Raw genomic sequence first — 22,533 nt, 5'->3', positions numbered from 1 at the left:
CTTTTAATGTGAGCATTTTGAACTTGCACTTTCTGAGTAAATACTGGGAGTAAAAGCCGTGCTAGCTATCCTCCTGCGGTACCGATTGAATTACCCTTTGCTCAATAAAGAGGTTATTTCGTCCTCTAAGATCTGAGCTGATTCTCCCTCCGCTGTTGACCATATCACACTGTTGAAGAGTGGTGATCTCACGGTAAATTGCAGACGATAACCTCGTTGTATTGTGGACAACACCCAAGGGTGAACTGCACATGCGCGCCAACTCTCTGCGTGAGCAGAGAGCAGGCCACTGCAGCTCCCGATCACAGGCAGCATGGTGGCGCCATCTAGCAGCAGAGCTGGGGGTTGCAACTCTGATTCGGTTTTTTTTTGTGTGTTTTTATATGATTTTTTACCCACACCTGTGCCCTCGGCCCACTGCCTGGATGCACAGAACACATTTTTTTTCCTTGAAAAAGAGAACGATTGCAGAACCTTCTGACCTCTCTCTTGAATAACCCCGCAGGTGGAGAGGGGAGAAGTAACTTTTTGGGCACTGGGTGAACTGGTGCCAATACTCCAACCGGAGAACCTCCGTTTACTGAACATTGTTCTTCAATCACTCCCCAACGCTTCTCCGCTAGAGAGGGAGGACAAGACTCCTGAGATGAGTCGAGGGGTGCTACAGAGACTCTGAGTGCTGTATCCCCTCTTTTGACCCAAAATCAGACCACAGGTTAGGTTGCCGATCTTTTCTTCCCTCCCTGAGGGTTAGCTGGGCAATGCCTAGCCACCGCTGCTGTAAAAAAAAAGGGCTTTACTTCGGGGCTGTTTTTGGCGAGCCTCCACCTGCATTGACTGCCGGGGTGGGGGGGGGGCCTAGTGGCCCTGAACCCTGGCTGTCCCAGCATCAATCTGCCTTCCCATCTCCTCTATGAGCTCCGCTTGGTATGCTGTGAGCAGTGAGGTGGCATTCAAAGCTCTAACCGCCAGGGCAGAGGAGTGGTAAATCTTTTGGAAAAGAGAGGCAGACAGCCTCTCTGTCCGTCCCGGCAGTGAAGGGGAGGAGGAGGATAGGGCAGCCCATCGATTAGGGTTGGACATCCCCAAATCCTCCATATTGTGCACCTTTCTCCAGTCTAGAGAAACCCTTAACGGGTACTCTATGTGAGAAGGGTTTGTCCCAAAAATGCCGCAATTCTGCGACACATGCAGGGATAGCTGGAATCAGCTGCTTAACTGGGGAAGCGCGCGATGGCACTTGTTGAGATGGCCAGTCGATAAAAAGCTTATTGGCTGCTCTTCTACACATTTTAATGAGATCCAGCTCACCTGGCATGGGGGGAGGGCCCATAGCACTTCCAGGCCTGGAAAGAAGATCTGGAGAGAGTATAGCATCCTCCTCGACTTCCTCCAAATCTTCCTCCAAAAGACGAGCAACCTCATCGTGTTCCTCCTCCTCTTCCTTGTCCCCCACTAAAGGGTTTAAATCAAAAAGGCGGAGGAAGGTCAGGAGACACTGCATCCATCAACTCTCCCCAGCTACCCCGTGCCTGAGAAGTAGCCTCGTCCCTCTCCACGGGTGGCAAAAACCCTTAACGGGAAACGAGAGCAATGTGGGCAGCATTTGGGGTTAGCGAGTACAACCTTTGCGTGTCTAACTCCCAAACACGCTATGAACAGGGGATGAGAGTCTTTGGATGAAAATCTTTAGATGAGATCATAGACCTGCATGCACACGGTCGTGAGGGATTTTCCCCCACTGCTGTGCAACCGGATGGGCTCGCAGTCGCCATAACGGAGATGCGAACACCAGGAGATGAACGAGATCACCACAACGTGCCTCTCGAAAATCGGGTGTTGTGCGATTGTCCTTCCTTACCTCACAACATGAGGTGAAAAATGATGTAGGTGAGTAGACCTGGATTGCAGTCAGCATTCCTATTTATCCCAAAGGTGTTCAATAGGGCTGAGGTTTGAGCTCTATAGCAGGAGATGTTTCATGACAACAAAATTATCATGGAGTTGGTTTTGTGCACAGGAACGTTGTCATGCTGGAACAGGTTTGGGTTTCCTAGTTCAAGTGCGGGAAAGTTTAATGCTACCACATCCAAAGACATTACAATTGTGTGCCTCCACGTTTGTGGGAAGAACCACATATTGCTGGAAAACTCGGGTGTCCCAATACTTTTGTGTACCATGAAAAGTCACCAACATTTTTTAATATTTAGTGAAAACAGCATGATTACTCATCCAGAGATGGCCCGATAGTGGATTTTACCTATAGCTAGGTTGGATCGTACTTTCCAATAACCGAATAAACCAACAGATTTTTTAATTGTTAAAAATAATAATAATCCAAGTAAAAAAGTACTGAACTTTATTACAAAAATGTAATTATGAAAATGTGCTAAATTAAATATGAATAGATTAATTAATAAATATAGCGTTCTCTGTGCAGCGCAGTCTCACAGAGTAAAAACAAACAGCACATAGTGTCATTGATCTGCCTCTAGAAGCCGGAAAAAATATAGGTATGGATTTTTGCAGATAGCCGATAGTTCCAGCAATCAACTATCGGTAAGAAACCAACTAATCGGTCGATCTCTAGAAATAACACTGCAATTTTATAATCAGAATTATAAATCCATTAATATTCAACATTCCTAAATGACAATCATTTTACAGGACCAGAAAGAAACAGCGACTAAAAAAACAACAACAAAGGTTTATTTACTGAAAAATATACACCAACATTTATACAGTACACTATACAAAATACTCAAGTATAAAGAATTTGAGGGCTCTGAAATTCAGTGCATGTCATCAGTAGAAACAGTAGAAGAATACAAGCAAGCCGTGGTGTACTCGATTCTGATCTATAGTAAAGGGCACCGCAATTAACCCTGCAGGTGTATGTTTTTCACTAGCGCAGATTTCTAACAAAAAAAGATAAAGTTATCAAGTTTTTATCTCACAATATGTACAATGAGAGAGAGTTTCCATTTCCAGGTGTAAAAAGGGGTAAGAAATAACTGATACTGTAATGCTCATTTAATGATGCAGTGTGTACACCCTGAGGAACCGCTTTTAAAGCGGCTGTAATGTCAGAATCGGAGCCGGTTTAAACAAAAAACACAAAAGCAAATCAACAATTATGCATAAATAAAGGTAAGAAACACTTCACACAGCCACTCTGCCTTGCGAGTTTGCTGTGTGAGCTGAAGGTAGTTGGGTGGTGGTCAGGCCCTTATTCCTTAGTTGTTCCTTACCCCAAATTGTGAGGAACTGTATACATTTTTTGGGGTGAGATGTCTGGATCCTTTTTTTTGTAGTCGGTTCACATTATATTATCATCAAACTATATTTAGACTGATGTCGAAGTAACAATTCCTGCTAATGAGCTGGAAAAATAAATCAGTTGTCTCCTTCTTCCATTTTCTCCAGGGACTTTAGATAATCTCTGGCCAAGATTTTCTTTGGAAGAATATCTAACAAGGGAGAAAGAGAAAGATTATAAGGACATATGGGGAAGAAATGTTCTCTGATATACATTTTCCACTTCAAATGGTTTAATTTGATCAAGAAAAGTCAAAAGTGCTACATGTGTACACCTGTTCACATCTTGTTCAGAAACTCTACATACTATATGATAACTAATAAAACTGGGAAGAACGACAGTATTAAATTTGCCATGACATCCTAACTGTACATCAGGTTCAAACCTCAGAGAAACACAAATCTCTCACCTGTGAGAAACTGGAACATTTCTGTCTCCTCAGCAGTTTTGGCCAGATCACGGTAAGCCAAGGTGCCTTTCTGTTTTCCTGAGCCGTTATTGTACGAGGTCAACGCCAAGTGCTGAACAAAAAGCTCCTAAGAACATGTTTAAAAGGTTAGACATTCAGCTCAACACTAATAAATTAATTCATAATCATCCAACTAGTAAGTACTTCTTATCAGTACAACTGTCTATAAATTGATGCAAAAAGATGTTGCAAATTTCAATGTATTTTATTACTGCTGAAGGCACGTTGAAGGCACTGCAGTTACAAATGCTTCTTAGCAAACAGAATAAGGGACATCATAAAGCACTTTTTTTTTATAAAAAGACCCTTCAAAAAGAGAGAGAGAGAGAGAGAGATTTCCTCAGCATTCCACAGCACAGCATAATGAATGGCATGTGCATAGGAGCACAATAGAATGTAATCGCCTAATTGTTAGAGATGCCAGAATTCTCTAACTTATCTATTGCCTACTCTACCTGAACCAGCTTGACTCCATCTTTCTTCCACTATAGATTTAGTGACAGCCCTATGACACTCTGCTGTGTTTTCAGGGTCTTCCAACGTATCGCTCTGTTTTATTCCTTACTGATCGTGAAACCCTTTCTAGTCGTGTTAACATCATTTACATATAAAAAAATTATGTGGTGTCCTCAAAAAACAACTAGTACGAACTAAAGACCTATTTAACAATGAATGTTGCGTTCGCATGAGGTTGAGGCAGGGGAGTTGCAGTTGAAGCCGAGAGCAGATGGAGACGGTAAATACAGTGCATTGCTTGAGCTAGATTGAGTGTTTTGTTTAGGGCTGCACCAACTAATCGATAAAATCGAAAATATTTGGTAACACAGCTCAGGAAAATAGCGGACAGTACAGGGGGAGAGTATAGGGTCAACCGGCAGCAGGAACAAGTGTGTGTCCCAATTCATCCAAGGCATTGGAGCATTTTATATTCAACACAACAATGAAAACTACCTGGAAGTTATGCAAAGCGGAGTTCGTGTGGGATGGAAGTACCAGTGATGCACGAGCACACAAAAAAAAACCCACACTGGTGTCACAGATGAAGGCGAAACTGTTTAATCCTCATCATGTGAAAATGGTACAGTTTAATGGAGTGATTATGTAAACTGTAACTTCAGGAAAGTCGCACTGGATCTGTTCTGTCATCAGGTCGCACAATCAGCTCGCTCGTGACATAGTGATGGATTCGATTCAACCAGTGCGAATAAACACTAAATATAAAAGCAGCAAATAACAGCAGCAGGTAACGATTCAATTTTTAGTTACTGTTGTGGTTTATGCATTTGTACACCAATGCATATATTTTGTTTTACTTTCTTTTTAAGCCTGTTAACTTGCTGTGTTTCCATTCTCTTTTTATAGCATTTGTTCAAATGCTTGTTTTCAATGTTTGGTTATTTGATTTATGCATATATCATTTAATTATTATACAAAATTTAATTTAATATATTCTAGATGCTTATATCTTCACAACTGAACAAAATATCTGTGTATTTTATTATATCAAAATTGTCAAAAAAAATTATATTGATTTCAAATTTATATAGATTTTTTTTAAGCATGGTTGTCAACTTGCCATCTGCAAAATGCAATACAAATGTTGATTTACACAAATGCTGTTTTTTTTTTTTAAACAACCCAGCATGAGTTCAAGGATAAATTCCCCATGCACTCCTCAACAAGCAGCTAGTATAAGCTTTAAAATATCTAAATAAAAGTTCAATGAGGCTTTGGCATTTTTTTTGTAAACTTTTATACATAAATACCATCAATTAGGGTTTTATATATTTATAAAAAGCAAACAGCGATTTAAGAAAAAAAGAAGCGTTATCCGATTAATTATTAAAATTATCGTTAGATGCAGCCCTAGTTTTGCTGGTAAAGGTTTTATAAAGAGATAAAACAATGCAAGTATCGATAACAGTATCGTTTGTCCTCAAGCTTATCGGTAGTCCTGCATTGAGCTAATTACGTGTCGGTCTAAAAAAAATACTGGTTCTCATACCCTTCCCTAATCCAGACTCTTAACATTTTTTCCCCACAAGCCCTTCGACTCCTAAATACAAAAGGACTCGGCTGAGACACAGCCACACGTGCATTGCCTTGCCTGCCTAAATGTTTGCACAAAAAACTGCTGTGTGCAATTTAGTGTTTACAGGTACTGTATTTATATGGACAAATCTATTTGCATTAACACAAATCTTCTTAACTGGTCTGGGCTGCAGTGTCACCAGGCGTCTACAGTCTCACTGTCTCATGTTGTCTTTACACTTCGTCATGTCATAATTAGTTTTGTGTAATTTTGTGTTACTTTTTGTTCATTAATGTTGTTTTATGGAGCACCTTGGCCCTGGGGGAAGGATTTTTTTTTTAAAGGATGCAAAGGTCAATCCAACATAAATGAAGAAGTTTTTATTCGTTCTGCGTTGACCCTGTATCGGTTGATTTGTTGTGTCGTCACAAAACCATGTGGTGAATATGAAAATGAGTTTGTGACGTCAGATGGCGGACTTTAGTAATCTTTCTAGGTACCTTTAACTAAAAAATTTTTGTTGATACCAGTCCAGTGGGAGTTTATATATATATATATATATATATATATATATATATATATATAAAATCACTATGCAACATCTCATTCATGTCATTGTGAGCTCACAGTTCTACCAGTAGAATGAAGTGAAAGCAGCTGCCCTCGGAATAATAATAAACTCGTACCGTCGCTTTCGTGGTCAGAAACAGAGCGTCCTGATTGATGCACGACACATCCGGAGAGCTCTTCATGATCAGTTTTACACGTGAAACAGGCAGAGACATGTTCTTCCCCTCCGCCGCACGCTCAACTTTCTTCTCCATCTTTCCAAAACGTGGTCCAGTTTAGCGGAAGTACTCAATTTGGCTTTCACATAGCCTCTACACATGGGAAATGTAGTTTTCTGGTTACTAACATAAAGCCGCAATGTTTTCGAAAATTCCTCATAAATACTCGTCTGCGCGCACATTTTTGACCAGACGTTAACAGAACATTATTTTATTGTTGCGTGCAATGTTCATCTGACAGTTTTATAAACATATCTTTACAAAATAGTGTAGTCTAATTACATTTTTAAACTACATTACCCACAATATCAAAGTTGTTTTTGATTTCACCTGTCGCTATGTGTGGTTGCCAGGTAATCGCTTTTTAAATCTCTTCAACTTTTTTTGAACCTACTACACACGTATATAAATAAATCCAAAATATGACTCTGAACTAATGCAGTTTTACTTTCATAGTTTAGTGGATCTCATGAAACTGCTTTTTTTTTTTAAGGATTTCCAAATTGAGGTGAATCTAAATTATATATATTACCAACTTTTCGCTTTAATTGACATTTTTTGCAGCTTAAAAATAAAAGAGATGTAATACTAAATTATAAATGAAGGTCTTTGTCACTGGCTTTTTTTTTTTTTTCTTTCTTTCTCTTTATATAAAGCATGGTGAGCCAAATCAAAAGTCAACACGTCATCTTTGGCCTGAGGCCTCTATTTTGGTCATCTCTGATATGGTGTAAATACAATTTAGTTCAGTTGCATTTTATTCACATATCCCAAAACTTTACAGAGATAAAGAGGTTATAAAATTTTAATATACATATTGGTACCTATAAGTTTACCCCTTACGAGTGAGCCAGTGCTGATTGTGGCAAGAAAAAAACTCCCTGAGATGGTCTGAGGAAGAAACCTTGAGAGGATCCAGAGTCAAAAAGGGACTATCCTCATCTAAATGCCACCGAATGTTGATTCGTTACAGTTTTATCTTCTCTGAGGTGTACTATTCAGTCATGGGTCTTTAAATGAAGATCTGATCATGCAAATTGCAAGTCCATTGTATCAGACGGTTCACAACTCCCTCCTCATAGTTCTCGAGTTGCTCAGTCACTTTTTTGAATCTTCAAGCTGTTCGTGTGGAACAAAGATGACTTCATCCAGATGATAAAAAAAATGATTTGTTCTTAATATTTCCAATATCTTGACCTTAAATTCCAGAAAAATTATATCTGCCCCTAAACAATCCAAATTCCCATTCCTTTATTTAAATCCCAAAATTTAAAGAAGAATATTGCCTACTTGGAAACAAATACTTTATTTTACAATAACAACAAAGCAACAAATAATAACAAATAATAATTCAATGTAGATTTATTTGAATAGCACTTTTAACAATGGACATTGTCCCAAAGCAGCTTTACGGAGATGAAGAGGTTATAAAATCTTCCCCAGATGCACAGAGTAAAGCACAGAGTGATGATGATGATGATGATGAAAATGTTGATAATGATTAGATTAGATTCAACTTTATTGTCATTGTGCAATTTACAGATCTAATGAAATGCAGTTAGCATCTGACCAGAAGTGCAAAGTGGCCTATTGACAATAAATAGCAACATATTAAATGATGGTCCATATGTACTGGGATGAGAGTGATTAATGTACAGAAGGTGCAGTAGATAAGATATAAGATATATCAATTATTTATAAGATATATGATATAGTGTATATAGTAATATACAGTATAACTGTGCAAATATAAGACATATCAAGATCACATGCTCCTGATAACATGATATACATATGTACATACAGTGGTGTAAAAAAGTTTTTGCCTCCTTTCTGATTTCTTATTTTTTTTGCATGTTTGTCACACTTTAATGTTTCAGATCATTAAACTAATTTAAATATTAGTAAAAGATAACACACGTGAACACAACATGCAGTTTTTAAATGAAGGTTTTTATTATTGAGGTAAAACAAAATCCAAAACTACATGACCCTGTGTGAAAAAGTGTTTGCCCCACTGTTAAAACTGTGGTTTATCACACCTGAGTTTAATTTCTCTAGCCACACCCAGGCCTGATTACTGTCACACCTGTTTCCAATCAAGAAATCTCTTAAATAGGACCTGCCTGACAAAGTGAAGTAGACCAAAAGAGCCTCAAAAGCAAGACATCATGCCGAGATCCAAAGTAATTCAGAAAAAAAATGAGAAAGAGAGTAATTGAGATCTATCAGTCTGGAAAAGGTTATAAAGCAATTTCTAAAGCTTTGGGACTCCAGTGAACCACAGTGAGAGCCATTATTCACAAATGAAAAAATGAACCTTCCCAGGAGTGGCCGGCCGACCAAAATTACCCCAAGAGCACAGCAATGACTTATCCAAAAGGTAACAAAAGACCCCACAACAACATCCAAAGAACTGCAGGCCTCACTTGCCTCAGTTAAGGTCAGTGTCCATGACTCTTCCCTAGGAAAGAGACTGGGCAAAAATGGTCTGCATGGCAGAGTTCCAAGATGAAAACTGCTGCTGAGCAAAAATAACATAAAGGATCGTTTCAGCTTTGCCAGAAAACATCTTGATGATCCCCCAAACTTTTGGGAAAATATTCTGAACCGATGAGAAAAAAGTTGAACTTTTTGGAAGGTGTGTCCCCCATTACGTCTGGCGTAAAAGTAACACCGCATTTCAGAAAAAGAACATCATACCAACAGTAAAATATGGTGGTGGTAGTGTGATTGTCTGGGCCTGCTTTGCTGCTTCAGGACCTGAAAGACTTGCTGTGATAAATGGAACCATGAATTTTGCTGTTTACCACAAAATACTGAAGGAGGATGTCCGGCCATCTGTTTGTGACCTCAAGCTAAAGCGAGCTTGGGTTCTGCAGCAGGACAATGATCCAAAACGCACCAGAACGTCCACCTCTGAATGGCTGAAGAAAACCAAAATGAAGACTTTGAAGTGGCCTAGTCAAAGTCCTGACCTAAATCCTATTGGGATGCTGTGGCATGACCTTAAAAAGGCGGTTCATGCTCGAAAACACTCCAATGTGGCTGAATTACAACAATTCTGCATAGATGAGTAGACCAAAATTCCTCCGTAGCGCTGTAACAGACTTATCGCAAACGCATGATTGCAGTTGTTGCTGCTAAGGGTGGTCCAACCAGTTATTAGGTTTAGGGGCAAACACTTTTTCACACAGGGCCATGTAGTTTTGGATTTTGTTTCCATCAATAATAAAAACCTTTATTTAATAACTGCATGTTGTGTTCACTTGTGTTATCTTTTACTAATATTTAAATTAGTTTGATGATCTGAAATATTAAAATGTGACAAACATGCAAAATAAAGAAAGAAATCATGAAGGGGCAAACACTTTTTCACACCACTGTATATAAATGTTTGATATAGTATATACAGAATAAATGCAGGTGGTATATACAGTAGTGAAATGATAAACACAAGTTATGAATGGTGCAAAGATGCATAATGGATGAAAAAGTGTAATATAGACAGAACGTGACAGTGTGGTAGTGTATTTGTTGACATTATATGATCAGCTGTTTAGTGAATTAACAGCCACAGGAAAAAAAGATGGTGATGATGATGATGATGATGATGATGATGGGGAGGGGAGTGGTAGCTTAGTGGTGCATTAGACCAGGGGTGTCTGATCTTTTCCACAAAAGAACGTGTTGGTGCAAGATTTCATTCCAACCAATTAGAGTCTCTGAAGATTGTGAGTTCCAATCCCAGCCACACCAAGCTGCCATTTCTGGCCCTCTGAACAAGGCCCATAGCTGCTCAGTTGTATGAATAAGATAAATGTTAAGTCGCTCTGGGTAAGGGCGTCTGCCCAAAATATAAATAGGAGGATGATGATGGTGGTGGTGATGATGATTGCAGACAGACTTGGTAACCCTGTCAGGCAACTTGTAGTTTCATAAAATGGCTTGCTGCTCCGAACTCCATTTCCCAGACTGCAATTCTCTGTAATCTCAACAATGTTTCTCTCTCGGGTCCAATGTCCATGTTGGATAACGGGAAAGGCAACTTTCCTGCACCGCACAATATAATAATCATGAACCTGAGCGGAGCAGCGGCTGGTGGAGCTGCAGAACGCGGTCAGTGGAGCGCTCCGGGCTCCGCGTCTTTAACCTGCAACCCCCGCAAGTTCAGCGAGAAGATCGCCCTGCAGATTCAGCGGCAAGCCGAAGACATAGCCGCCTTCCAGGAGGTCATGATGGACATCACTTCCACCAGGGTGAGCCGAGCAATAGGCCTTCAATCTGCTCTCACGCTCACACAGCCGAGTGATTTACCTCGAATCTATTACAACACTGCACTGCATTACAGCTGTGCACATCTGGACACAACTTTACAAAGTTACTTTTTTTTCTTTTAAACTTGATACGTGGTTTAAAAAACACATCCTGTTGCTAACATGCTTATTGATCAAGATCAGGACTTCAGCTGAGGATCTTTCAGGGGTAAAATCATCAGTACTGCTGTTTATGTCAAATCAAATCTAATTTTATTCTTTACATAATTATTTATACAGAGTGCGGCATGTAGTGAAATGCTTTTTTGCGACTTTCCAATAATGAAGAATGTCAATTTGAATAGAAATAGAATATAAAAAATAAAAATAAAATATAACTATAAAGTAAATTGTTTAAAGTATAAAATATAAATATTTAAAAAAATATCATAAGGAAAGTAAAATATAAAATCGAATATAGACTGTGCAAATAGTATTAAAATGGTGTCATTTAATTGTGTGTGTGCTGTATTAAAGTGTCATAATTGTTGTTGTTGATGGTGATATTATATGCATAATGATATTCTTAACATCATCCTCATAGCAAAGGTGTTTCAAAAATTCTAAAGATTTCCAAATCATAATTTTTATTTGAAAGTGAATTTCAGTACTTTCTTTATTTTCCTATGAACATGTTTTATTTCATTTCCTTCAGTTCGTTACTATTCAGTTAGTATGAGTATTAGTACTATATCCTGTTTATTTGCTTTATTCTATATTTCTATATACACTTTATTATTTTGTTCTCGTTTTTGTACTTTTCTTCATCTTTGTACTCCTTTCTTGGTTATGTTACTTCTCATTTAACTAGAAGTACTTTACTTAATAATAAATACAATACAAAGTATATTTTTTTACTACCATATAATGCATTAAAAAACACGACGAGGTGCTACACAAAAAAACACAAGATAACACAAAACTAACCAGAACAAACAGACCGTAACACAGTTACGTAAAGTGCACATGGGCACATGTGTGCAACTTAGTGCAACACTACAATAACACTGTAACAATGCAGCACTGACCAATACACAGATATATTTAATATGGTATTGCCTGTATGATAATAATGTTATATTATTAATACATTTTTTATGCTTTCTTTGCACATTAACAAGAATCTCTCTAATGCATATCCATGCTGAATCTCTCTTATTGCAGATTCAGGCTCAGAAAGTTCGTCAAGAAAGAAACCTGGCTTCGTACTACGGAGGATCTCTGCCGAACGTCAGTCAGATATCAGCATGTCCGACAGGAAACCAGGTGACTACTTATGCTTGAAACATTTTTTGTAATAACATAATAGCTTTATTAATTCAATAGACATATACACATAATACATTATTATGCAATACATACATTTATTAACTGACAGTCATGTTGCTGAAAGTGCACAATTACTATCCATCACTGGATTTCTTTTGCTGTTCTTTGTTTGGTTTCTCTCCATTACCTTACTCTCTATTTTGCTTGCAAACATGTAGAGCCAGTTCCTGTCTAATCCGGACTACGGTACGAACCAGCAGCACCATATCACAGGGTCAGATCATGGACAAAGAGATCACAGGCCTAGCGTCTATTCCCGACCAAACAGGAGACACGTATCCTTCGCTGTAACACTGATTCATAAACTACAATGACTTCACAACAGTCACAGAGCTTTAAAACTACTCAAAGTAACGACTTCAGAAATCACAATTCAGATTAATCACCTTAACTGCAGTTTACTGTCAGATCGACAGCGCTCCCTATCTATCTGTTCACTTGTCACCTCCTTCAGGCCCCAGCTGGCGCAGGTAACCTTAGGAACCATGTCATTAGCAATGAAATTGTATTTTTATTTCAAACTGGGACTTTACATTTTACATTTGCTATCACGGACAAGTCCAGAGACGGTTAATCAAGATGGCAGACAACAGTGTTAGTGTGTTCAGTGATAAAGTTTTTGTGAATGAAAAACCTGAAGAACACTTGAAGCACTACAGTGGTGAGACTCTTAGGCGCAGTAGGACATTTGAATGGTGTAAACGTTTTAAAGATAGCCGTACGTCCTGATCGTGGTGGTTTCCAGCCCACAACAGTTATTCCTGTGAACATTCAGCGTGTGGAACACCTGATCCTGGATAACTTACGACTTTCTCGGAGGTCAGCATTACAGCACCGGTGACGAAGTGAAGCGGGGTGTCCTTGGATGGTTCAGGCAAAATCTTTCTAAGCCGAATAGTTTAGTTAAAGGCTGGTATATGTGTATAAATGTATCAGGGGAGTATGTTGAAAAATAAATGCAGTTTCCATGCCTTGAATGTTCTTTCATTTCTAAACTCAGAAGTCCTGCATTGACTTGAACGCCCCTCGTACTTACTATTTGCATGTGTAATTGTTTGGAATTCTCAGACTGACTCACTATGTATAGCTCTCAACTCTAGTTGCTGTGTTTTTTCTCTGTACCCCCTGAAGAAACTGGTTCATCAGATCTGCAAATGAAAAAAGCCAGATGGATCAAACGCCAATGACCGCCCTTAGTAGGTGAGAGGAGCTTAAATCTGTGGTGTATCTATAACCTCTGCTTTGAAGTGCCACAGATAACATATTACACACTTTTCCAGAACTCGATCAGACTCGGCCCTTCACACCAGTGTGAGGATGACCTACAACGGTGACCCGAATCCTGAACATGCCTTGACTGGCTGCTCCAAAAAAGCTGGTCAGTTGCTTGTTTAACTTCTGCTGAAGCAAATGTAATTTGTTACTGTACTTAAGTAGCTTTTTTCACGTATCTGTACTTTCCATTTGGAGATACTTTTACTTTGATTTCACTACATTTCAAAGTCAAATATCGTATTTTTTACTCAACTACAATTTTGTGAAATCAGTTGTTCCTAATAGTTCAGTAGTTGAAAAGAAGGTTATAATCTTTTGATAATATTAATAGATATCAATCCGTGTTTGAATCATTAATATCAATTAATAGATTGGTGTGTTGAGAGTAACATTAGAGTCTTTTCACATAAACTGAATTGATTAAGTAAAGAGTATTGTGACAAAATGATAATAGGGACATTATAGCCATAATAAATCATAACACTTTGGATACTTAAGTACATTTGAAGGCAAATAATTTTGTACTTTACCTCTAGTGAAAGTTTAAAGGGAGTTTTTTTAGTTTACTGGAGTCATATTTTACCTACTGCATCTCTACTTTAACTCAAGAACATGTTGTGTGTACTTCATCCATAGTTATGCTTAAGATCCTGCAATAACTGTTACATAGATCTTAAAATCATTTTAAAAATAGCTTGGAGAAGTTTGGATTCATCATCTCACAATGAGAGACATTCAGCGATCAGACCTATCTTGTTATTCAATTTTCTCACTTCACTGACTTCACGATCGGGTCTCATGGCTTATCTTATCGCTGCTACACAGTCTTTCATTCTATTTGTTCCATTTCCAAGCTTCAAAGACCACCTTTGTGATATTGTTCCCTGAGTGAAGATCCACTTTCAGGAAGTCTACTATTAGAAAACTGAACTGTTATACACACCTGACATTCACTGTCATATACCGACATTGACTACACACTCGCCAGATCCTTCAAATTACTTCATAATTCATAATATAAGAAGAATCTGACCAGATCAGAATCCTCAGTTTCTTCTACAAGCACATTTATTTAATTTCAGTTGTGTTCATTCGGTTTCCGTTCATATTTGATTTGAGAGTGCTGCTTGTCTGGTTCATAACCACCCAATGTTCTGACATATGAACCCTCTACTGGCTTCCTATTGTAGTAAAAATAAAATTTAGAACTTTTGGCTTTTGAAATTCCAGCTGTCGCACAACTCTGGACCATATAATCTACAGGACGTGGTTTAACACTACACACCTGTATGCCAATCTGCATCTTCAGTATAAGGCTACCTGGCATATCTTTCTCTCAATGGTCTAAACATGATCATAATCATGATCATAATCCAGGACCTTGCTGCCTCGGTGTTGTGGCTCCCTATGAACTTCAAACACCATTCATAACAACCTCTGAAGATCTTCCAGTGTAGATAGAATCTAGGATTTATTTTTTACCATTCGTTATCTAATTGTAGTTTATTTTTGTCTACTCATCATTTGTACAGCCGAGCATTTGTCTTTTTCTTTATGAATCTCAACAGATTATTTTTGAAACACTTTTCTTTTCTTTTTTTTGGTGAGCATGTGCTAAATTACTAAATGTAACAGTTTCTATATTATGAGCATTTAACTTTTTGGATTTCAGACAATTATATCTTTCAGTGATATTTTGCTGCATTTTGCCAGTGTGGATTCTTATGGTTATTATAGTGACCATGTCACAATTCATCACTTTACTACAATATTAAGACGATGTAATAATTCCTGAATAAATATTGGGTTGTTTTTTTTTTAGGGACCCTGTTTTTTTCACCTCCAGTGCCTTTAATTGAGGAGAATGTCCAAGAGGAAGGAAGGCCTCCTAAATTACAAAAGGTTATGGTCTTCATACAGATGATACTCAAAACAAAATAGCTGAGTACAAATCATATTTGAATTGGAGTACCTAACTATATTGTAATTTCTGTTCTTTTACAGATCCCCTCAGCGCTATCTGGAAGTGACACCCCTGGAAATCAGTAAGACCTGTTTTTTAAGTTACCTGCATGGACAAATTGCAAAAATAATACTATAATGTTTATCCTATATGCATAATATCCCCTATGTACAGTTGAACATGTTGTTGTAGAACCTACACAAAATAAGAGATATATATTTTGGTTATTATTTTATAATCATAGCACTGTTTCCATCTCTTCTCTTAGCATAAGCGGCTCTCTACCAGACCTTTCCAGTCTGTGTTTACCCTCTGCAGTGCCTGAGGCTTCAAACCCCCAAACTACGGTCAACACCACCCTGATCAGCAGCTCCACCGGTGCATACCACCTTCCCAGCAGTGCCACACCTGAAGTCTTGATTGACAGTGATTTTCCCCTGCCTAGTAGGACTACTTTCTTCAATTGGCTGATTTCATATTTTATATAATATTGAATGCTTCAGACACAAAATGTGTAAATTTGATAAATCTGCTTGTTGTTTAGACATTTCAGTGAAATTACCCTAATGTAAGGAACCCTCTAAAATAACTGGATTCACCTCTGGTTTTTATGGGTCCTTGTTTCTTCTTCTATCAGGTTTGTCATCATCTCTCCAGGCGATCGTCGGTAATCCCTCTCTTCAGTCTTCTCTCAGCAACCCTAATCTCCAGACGACGCTTAGCAGCCCCTCGCTACATGACTCTCTAAGCTCCACGTCCCTGTGCACATCACTAAGCAACTCATCCCTCAAGTCGTCCCTTAGTAGCCAGTCTCTTCTGTCCTCCTTTAGTAGCTCGTCTCTGAGTAACCAGTCGTTCCATTCAACAGCTAGCAGCTGCAGCTATAGTAGTGGGATTAGCGGATCTCGTTCTTGCTCCTCGTCCTCCCTGTCCTGTTCGCCACGCGCTAGCGGGCAGGTGTCGTCACATACGACTTCATCAGTGAAAAGAAGACAGCTCAGCCCGTTAATGGTGCCCAGTGGTGATGAATCTCTTTGGCAACAACCAGCCTTGTCTCCTACACTCTCCTGTATTACCCAAGTAAGATTTTAATGTATTGACCTTGTTAATTCTAAAGGATCTTTATAATTAGAGCATTTAATAGTCAATTATGGTTATGTGCATAGGTTTATCTTGTCATAGGACAATATTACTATGTTTGAGTTACTATTTTGCCCTCTATCATTATCATGAAAAATAAAATTTTATATATATATATATATATATATATATATATATATATATATATATATATATATATCAGTATGTACACTGATCAGGCATAACATTATAACATTATCTATAATCTAGGATTATCTGTTCATCATGGCACTTGTTAGTAAGTGGGATATATTAGGCAGCAAGTGAAGATTTAGTACTCAAAGTTGACGTGTTAGAAGCAGGAAAAATGGGCGAGCGTAAGGATTTGAGCGAGTTTAACAAATTGTGATGTCTAGATGTCTGGGTCAGAGCATCTCCAAAACTGCAGCTCTTGTAGGATGTTCCCAGTCTGCAGTGGTCAGTATCTATTAAAAGTGGTCCAAGGAAGGAACAGTGGTGAACCGGTGACAGGGTCATCGGCAGCCGAGGCTCATTGATGCATGTGGTGAGCGAAAGCTGGTCCGTGTGGTCCGATCCTACAGAAGAGCTCCTGTAGCTCAAATTACTAAAAAAGTTGCTGTTAATACTCGATGGGTCAGGAGTGTTTTGGAATAAAAAGGGGGCCAACACAATATTAGTCAGGTGGTCACAATTTTATGCCTGATTGGTGGAAAACTTACAAAACATTTTAATTATATGAAACCCAAAGATAAATTTGGATTATGGATAAACTTCATTAGACAATTTTTCAGGTTAATGTGTGGGATTAATAGATCATTGCAGGACACACTCCCTGGTTATTTGTGTAGTCCAAATGTAAGCATGCAACATTATGTAATGAAGTGTTCCTTCTAAAAAAAATCTAACACCGTGTATTTTAACAGGGGGTTCCACTTAACAGCACGAAATTACGACAAGAGGACAAACCACCACCATATCCTTACAGTCAGTTTCCTTTAACAGGAAGTCCAAAGGTTCATAATTCTTCTCAGTCTTGGCAGCTTCATCAGTCAGAGGGATGGGATCAGTGCAGACAAAATATCAGATGGTGCCAACATCAAGGCACAAAGCTTTTAGGCTCTCACTATAAACCCCAGCCACTATATATGCGGCATCAGAACCAACAGTGCCAAACACAGGACAGCCTGCTGAATCAATATCACTATGCACCTCAGCAACGGCTAGACAAACAAACACCGCAGGCACCACAGCAGTGCCAACAAACTCTAAGTAATCATCAGGTGCAGCAACAAGCAATGAACTGTGCACAGGCTCAGCAATACTTACAGCAACAGTTTCCACCACAGCATCATCAGCAATACCAGCAAGACGACCAATGCTGGAATCACAACATGCAACTCATAAATCACAGCCAGAATCAGCAGCACTACCAAAGCAAAGATGAAAGTCCACAGCACCAGCAGCCTCTTCACCAGCACAATGTCCTGGCAGCTCATGACGAATACAAATCATGGAACTTTCCATCCAGTCAACAAAACTTCCCTAATACGAGGGGACAAAGATCTCTAGGGACGTGTATGCATTTGAAGGAACGGCCAAAACTGCAGTCCAAGAAGCAGGTTCAAGAAACTGAAAGGGAACGAGCTCACATTTCTAAACCAGTCCGTTCTCAGGAAGATCTCCAGTTTAATGAAATGGCTTTTCCCGGTTCACCGGATAATGAATTCGGGCTTCACAATGTAAGTACTGCACTTCATCCTTAATAACCTGCCTTGTGTAAGCGTGATTACAAAATCAGGGAGATGGTAAAAGACACAAAAGGACTTTACTGAGATAGAAACATACTGTCAATAGCCCGTGTGTGTGTGTGTGTGTGTGTGTGTGTGTGTGTGTGTGTGTGTGTGTGTGTGTGTGTATGTATATATATGTATATATATATATGTATATATATATGTATGTATATATATATATATGTATATATATATATATATATATATATATATATATATATATATATATATATATATATATATATACATATATATATACATATACACACACTCACACACACACACACACACACACACACAATGCTGAAAGAATAGGTTCACAAACGTATCTTATAAGGCCAAAAGTATTGGCACACCTGCATTTTCTACCCATATGTGGTTGTCTGCTTTAGAGATTTGACCTCCATCCTACTGAACACCTTTTGGATGAATTGGAAAACTGACTCCACCCCAGGCCCTTTTCACCTCACCTACATCAGGCCAGGACCTTATTAACACTCTTGTAGCTAAATAAGCACACAAGCACACTCCAGAGTCTAGTGGATCTTCCCAGAAAAGTGGAGGTTATTATAAATTGGGACTAAATGTGCAAATGGGGAATAAATATGAAATGGGATGTTCAAAAAGCACAAACAAAACTAATTGACTGGTTTCCACAACATTTGTCAATATAGAGTTTATTTCACCAAAAACAATGTATTTTTAATTGCACAGTAAATTAAATCGCAGTTACTTTTAGAATTTGGTCATTTGCCAGTTCTAATCTAACTATAACATTTATAACTATTATTGGAGAATTTCTGTTTTTCACTGCTGCTATTCCATTTCATTCTGCTAGACAATCATTTTTCTTTGTATATATGTTAATATGTATCATTTATTTATATTTCTTATATTCATTTTTATTTTTATTTTCATCTTTACTTGATTTTTGCTTTTAATCTGAGCAATTGCAACCAAACAATTTCCCTTTGGGATCAATAAAGTATTCTGATTCTGATAGTCCATGACAGCTATGGACTGTAAATGGTAAAGGCTAACGCATGCTATCTTAGAAAAAACCTCAAGCTACTCATTATTAGCTCACAGATGCCCATCACTGATTGCCACTAATCTATAAGCGTCACCACCGGTATCTGTTGCACCACCCAGTTTCCCTCGGGGTGGAATCTTTGAAATGCGATTTTCTTCTTTTTCACATTGAAAGGCTGTAATGAGTTTTTCAGAACTTCATGTCACAGTTGACCCTGTGGCGAGTGCCAGGCCGAGACACGTGAAAAGGAGTTCAAGCCTTGGAATTTGACAGCTTTGTTGGTTAATATTAATTTTACTTTGCAGAAATCCTACAGTGGCCTTCACCTGACACCGAACCAGACACAAGCTCTTTCACAGAAGGTAGCAAAATATTCTGTAGCTTAGTAACTCCTACTGAGCATCTGCTGAACCATTTATGTTAAACCACAGTCTTCTCATTTGTTGCACAGCTTGGCCAACTGCAAAAGGTCAGCAGAAATTCGGGATCCAAATGTCAGGATGTAGAGGGGAAACACCTGTGTCATGTTGAGCACTTCAGGAACTCACCACCCCAGAGTTACAGTGATGATGTGTCAAGTGGTTTTCCCAGCAACAGTTGTTCAGGTCAGGCATAAAGCATTTTTACAGTTAATATACAAGCCATTATACAAGCCTTTTTTAAATCTAATCTAAATCTAATCATACTAAACTGATTTTTTGTTCTCCTATTTTTACAGTGCCATCTTCCTGCATGGATGATGCGATTTCAGATCTGTCATTCTCAGTTCCAGAATTCGACCTGGACCCCTTTATCCTGGCAGACTGAATCACCTGAATTATAGAGGATTTTAGTGACATGCAAAAAAAGTTCACACAAATTCAGGGTAAATTTTACTAAAAAAGAATAGTAAATATTTTAACCCCAGTGTAATTTATAGTAGAAGAAATGGGCCTTATGTACAGAAAAATTAGAATGTGTACAAACCTTTATTAATATATATATATATATATTTTTAAACCATTTTAACGTTCAGTCTTACTTAAACAAACAAAAAAAACGTAGTTACATTATATGTGTGAATAGCTCATTAGCAGTTTGAGAAAAAACGCCAGCTTTAGTCGAGCAGCACTGCTTCCTTTCAGGCAAATAGTAAATGAGAAAGTTTCTATAAATGATTTGCACTATTAAAACAACCTTAATGTCGAATATTTATGTTAAAGTCAATATTAAACGTGACACTAATGGTTATGTTCATTTTTGCTATATATTTTACTTTCATAAGAAAATCTGACATAGTGCAGCAGATCGTGTTGATTAGACACATCTCCCGCATCCCATAATTCTGAGTTTGTGTTTGAATTTTTACGTGTTCTTGTGTCTGTGTAGAGTTTTTCTGGCTTTTCCATTTTCCCTAAAACTACCCTGTAGTTTGATTGGCGATTTGAAACCCTCCTAAGGCGTGTGCGCGTGTGTGTGCATGAACTGCTGTCCCACCGATAACGTATTCCCACCTTGCATCCATTGTCACTGTTCCCAGGACACATATTAGGTCCACTATAACCCTGCACAGGATGAAGCAGTTACTGCAGATGAATGAATAAAAAGCTTATTATTCAATAATCATACATTTTGTTGTCTGTTGTCCCACTTTATATGAATGATTTTATACATGTTCTAATAAATACTATGTATTATGAATTATACATAGTGGTTACTCGAAATCAGTGGTTCTCAAACTTTTTCTGCCATGATCCACTTCAGAGGGTGGTGGGTTTTCAACCCCCAAGCTCCTGTTCTCCATTACCCCCAAAAAAATTTAAAAAAAAAAGTCTAATTTATTGAAATCTCAAGATCCAAATCAATAACACCAAATAGCTTTAAGTTCAAAAATAGAGAAAATAAAAGTGAAGTTGTGTCAGGTACCCTAACTGATACTTAGAATTTACTTGAATGAATGACATAATTTTTGTTTGTGGTTCAAAAATAAAAATTAATAAAGAACAAAAAATCTTTATATAAATCCTGCTGTTCATTGCGCCCCACCTGTCATGTTTTTATTCCCCACTAGAGGGCGCGCCCCACACTTTGAGAACCATTGCTTTAAATGATACAGGCAACTGTAACGTAAGTAGCAGATGGATTAGAGCAGAACGTCTAATATAAGTAAACATGAATAATCAATTTTGGTTTGCCTATGTACACAAATCCACATGGACAGATATAAATGATAAAAATAGATTCAATAACAGAAATGCTTGTGTAACAGGCTGGAATGCAGGTTCTTTTTTTTTTTTTCGGATTGAGAATGTATCTGCATACTACATATGGAGATACGGTTTACCTTTAAAGTATGATTTTATATAGAATATATACTGTACAACTGACTTTTATGTTGTTAGTAAATTGGAACCGTAAAACTACAGATTTACATTTACAGCATTTGGCAGACACCCTTATTCAGGGCAACTTACATTTATCTCATTCATGCAACTGAGCAGCTATGAGGTTAAGGGCCTTGCTCTTAGTTTGGCTGGGATTCCACTGGGTTTGTTTGTTTTAACACAAATCTGGTATAGGTGCTGAAGCTGCTACAGTGTAAACCCATACAACCAATAACATCAAATCAGATGCTACAATAATTATAGATATAATAGTGTGAATTCTTTGTAAATTGCTTAACTGAGCCCACATAATGTCAGAGAAATGTGCTGAACATGTGGTTCAGCCAGACACGACTCCGGCTTCATCCAATGCGAGGATTACTGTGTGAACGTGTCACATAAGACAATGACTAATGTTTCAGCTGAACTCAAAATATTGTTGCGTAGGAATTGCTTATTGGTTAATTACCATTGAAAAAGGTTTTCATGTAATATAACATTTCATGAACGTCAAATTAGCAGTGAAACATTTTTTAACATAATTGCTTATAGATTTGGTCAAAGATCCGTACATATACACTATATTGGCAAAGGTTTTAGTCGCTATGTGCTATTATAATTCCCTCCGCTCTTCTGGGAAAATGTTTTACTAGATTTTGAAATGTGCTTGTTCACATTTGCGTTCATTCAGACACAAGGGTGTTAGTAAAGTCGGGTACTGATGTAGCTGAGGTGAGAAGGCCTGGGGTGCAGTC

The 22,533-nt window shown here is 38.1% G+C and overlaps 2 protein-coding genes across 3 annotated transcripts; one reads left to right on the top strand and one right to left on the bottom strand.

The window, feature by feature from the left end:
* Positions 1–2,687: 2,687 nt before the first annotated feature.
* Positions 2,688–6,690, bottom strand: chrac1 (chromatin accessibility complex subunit 1). Its single transcript, XM_046834299.1, has 3 exons — positions 6,507–6,690; positions 3,729–3,855; positions 2,688–3,470 (listed from the first exon to the last, which is right to left on the bottom strand). Exons 1-3 carry the CDS (start codon positions 6,642–6,644, stop codon positions 3,397–3,399), a joined length of 339 nt encoding a protein of 112 aa, XP_046690255.1. The 5' UTR covers positions 6,645–6,690; the 3' UTR covers positions 2,688–3,396.
* Positions 6,691–10,553: 3,863 nt separating this feature from the next.
* Positions 10,554–21,022, top strand: crtc2 (CREB regulated transcription coactivator 2). 2 transcript variants are annotated; one of them, XM_046835441.1, is made up of 14 exons: positions 10,554–10,867; positions 12,089–12,190; positions 12,412–12,528; positions 12,662–12,723; positions 13,385–13,453; positions 13,534–13,631; positions 15,351–15,430; positions 15,533–15,573; positions 15,760–15,869; positions 16,129–16,571; positions 17,516–18,331; positions 19,721–19,777; positions 19,867–20,020; positions 20,134–21,022. In XM_046835441.1, the coding sequence occupies exons 1-14, from the start codon at positions 10,628–10,630 to the stop codon at positions 20,220–20,222; spliced, it is 2,478 nt and encodes an 825-aa protein (XP_046691397.1). In that variant the 5' UTR covers positions 10,554–10,627; the 3' UTR covers positions 20,223–21,022. The 2 variants fall into 2 exon arrangements, with proteins under 2 accessions (XP_046691397.1, XP_046691396.1); XM_046835440.1 differs by having other exon boundaries at positions 10,555–10,867; positions 15,760–15,935.
* The last annotated feature ends 1,511 nt before the right edge of the window (positions 21,023–22,533 follow it).

The sequence above is a fragment of the Silurus meridionalis genome, chromosome 22 (genome assembly GCF_014805685.1).
Source record: "Silurus meridionalis isolate SWU-2019-XX chromosome 22, ASM1480568v1, whole genome shotgun sequence".
NCBI classification, from domain to species: Eukaryota; Metazoa; Chordata; class Actinopteri; order Siluriformes; family Siluridae; genus Silurus; species Silurus meridionalis.
Note: the sequence above shows the minus strand (reverse complement) of the source record. Positions and strands in the feature narration are given on the sequence as shown.

Coding starts and splice junctions, on each gene's coding strand:
- crtc2 (XM_046835440.1), top strand. CDS start 10,628: ATGTCCATGTTGGATAACGGGAAAGGCAACTTTCCTGCACCGCACAAT. Junction 13,454..13,533: donor CCAATGACCGCCCTTAGTAG/GTGAGAGGAGCT, acceptor ACACTTTTCCAG/AACTCGATCAGACTCGGCCC. Junction 13,632..15,350: donor TGGCTGCTCCAAAAAAGCTG/GTCAGTTGCTTG, acceptor TTTTTTTTTTAG/GGACCCTGTTTTTTTCACCT.
- chrac1 (XM_046834299.1), bottom strand. CDS start 6,644: ATGGAGAAGAAAGTTGAGCGTGCGGCGGAGGGGAAGAACATGTCTCTG. Junction 3,856..6,506: donor TTCTGACCACGAAAGCGACG/GTACGAGTTTAT, acceptor ACATGTTCTTAG/GAGCTTTTTGTTCAGCACTT. Junction 3,471..3,728: donor AATGTTCCAGTTTCTCACAG/GTGAGAGATTTG, acceptor CTCCCTTGTTAG/ATATTCTTCCAAAGAAAATC.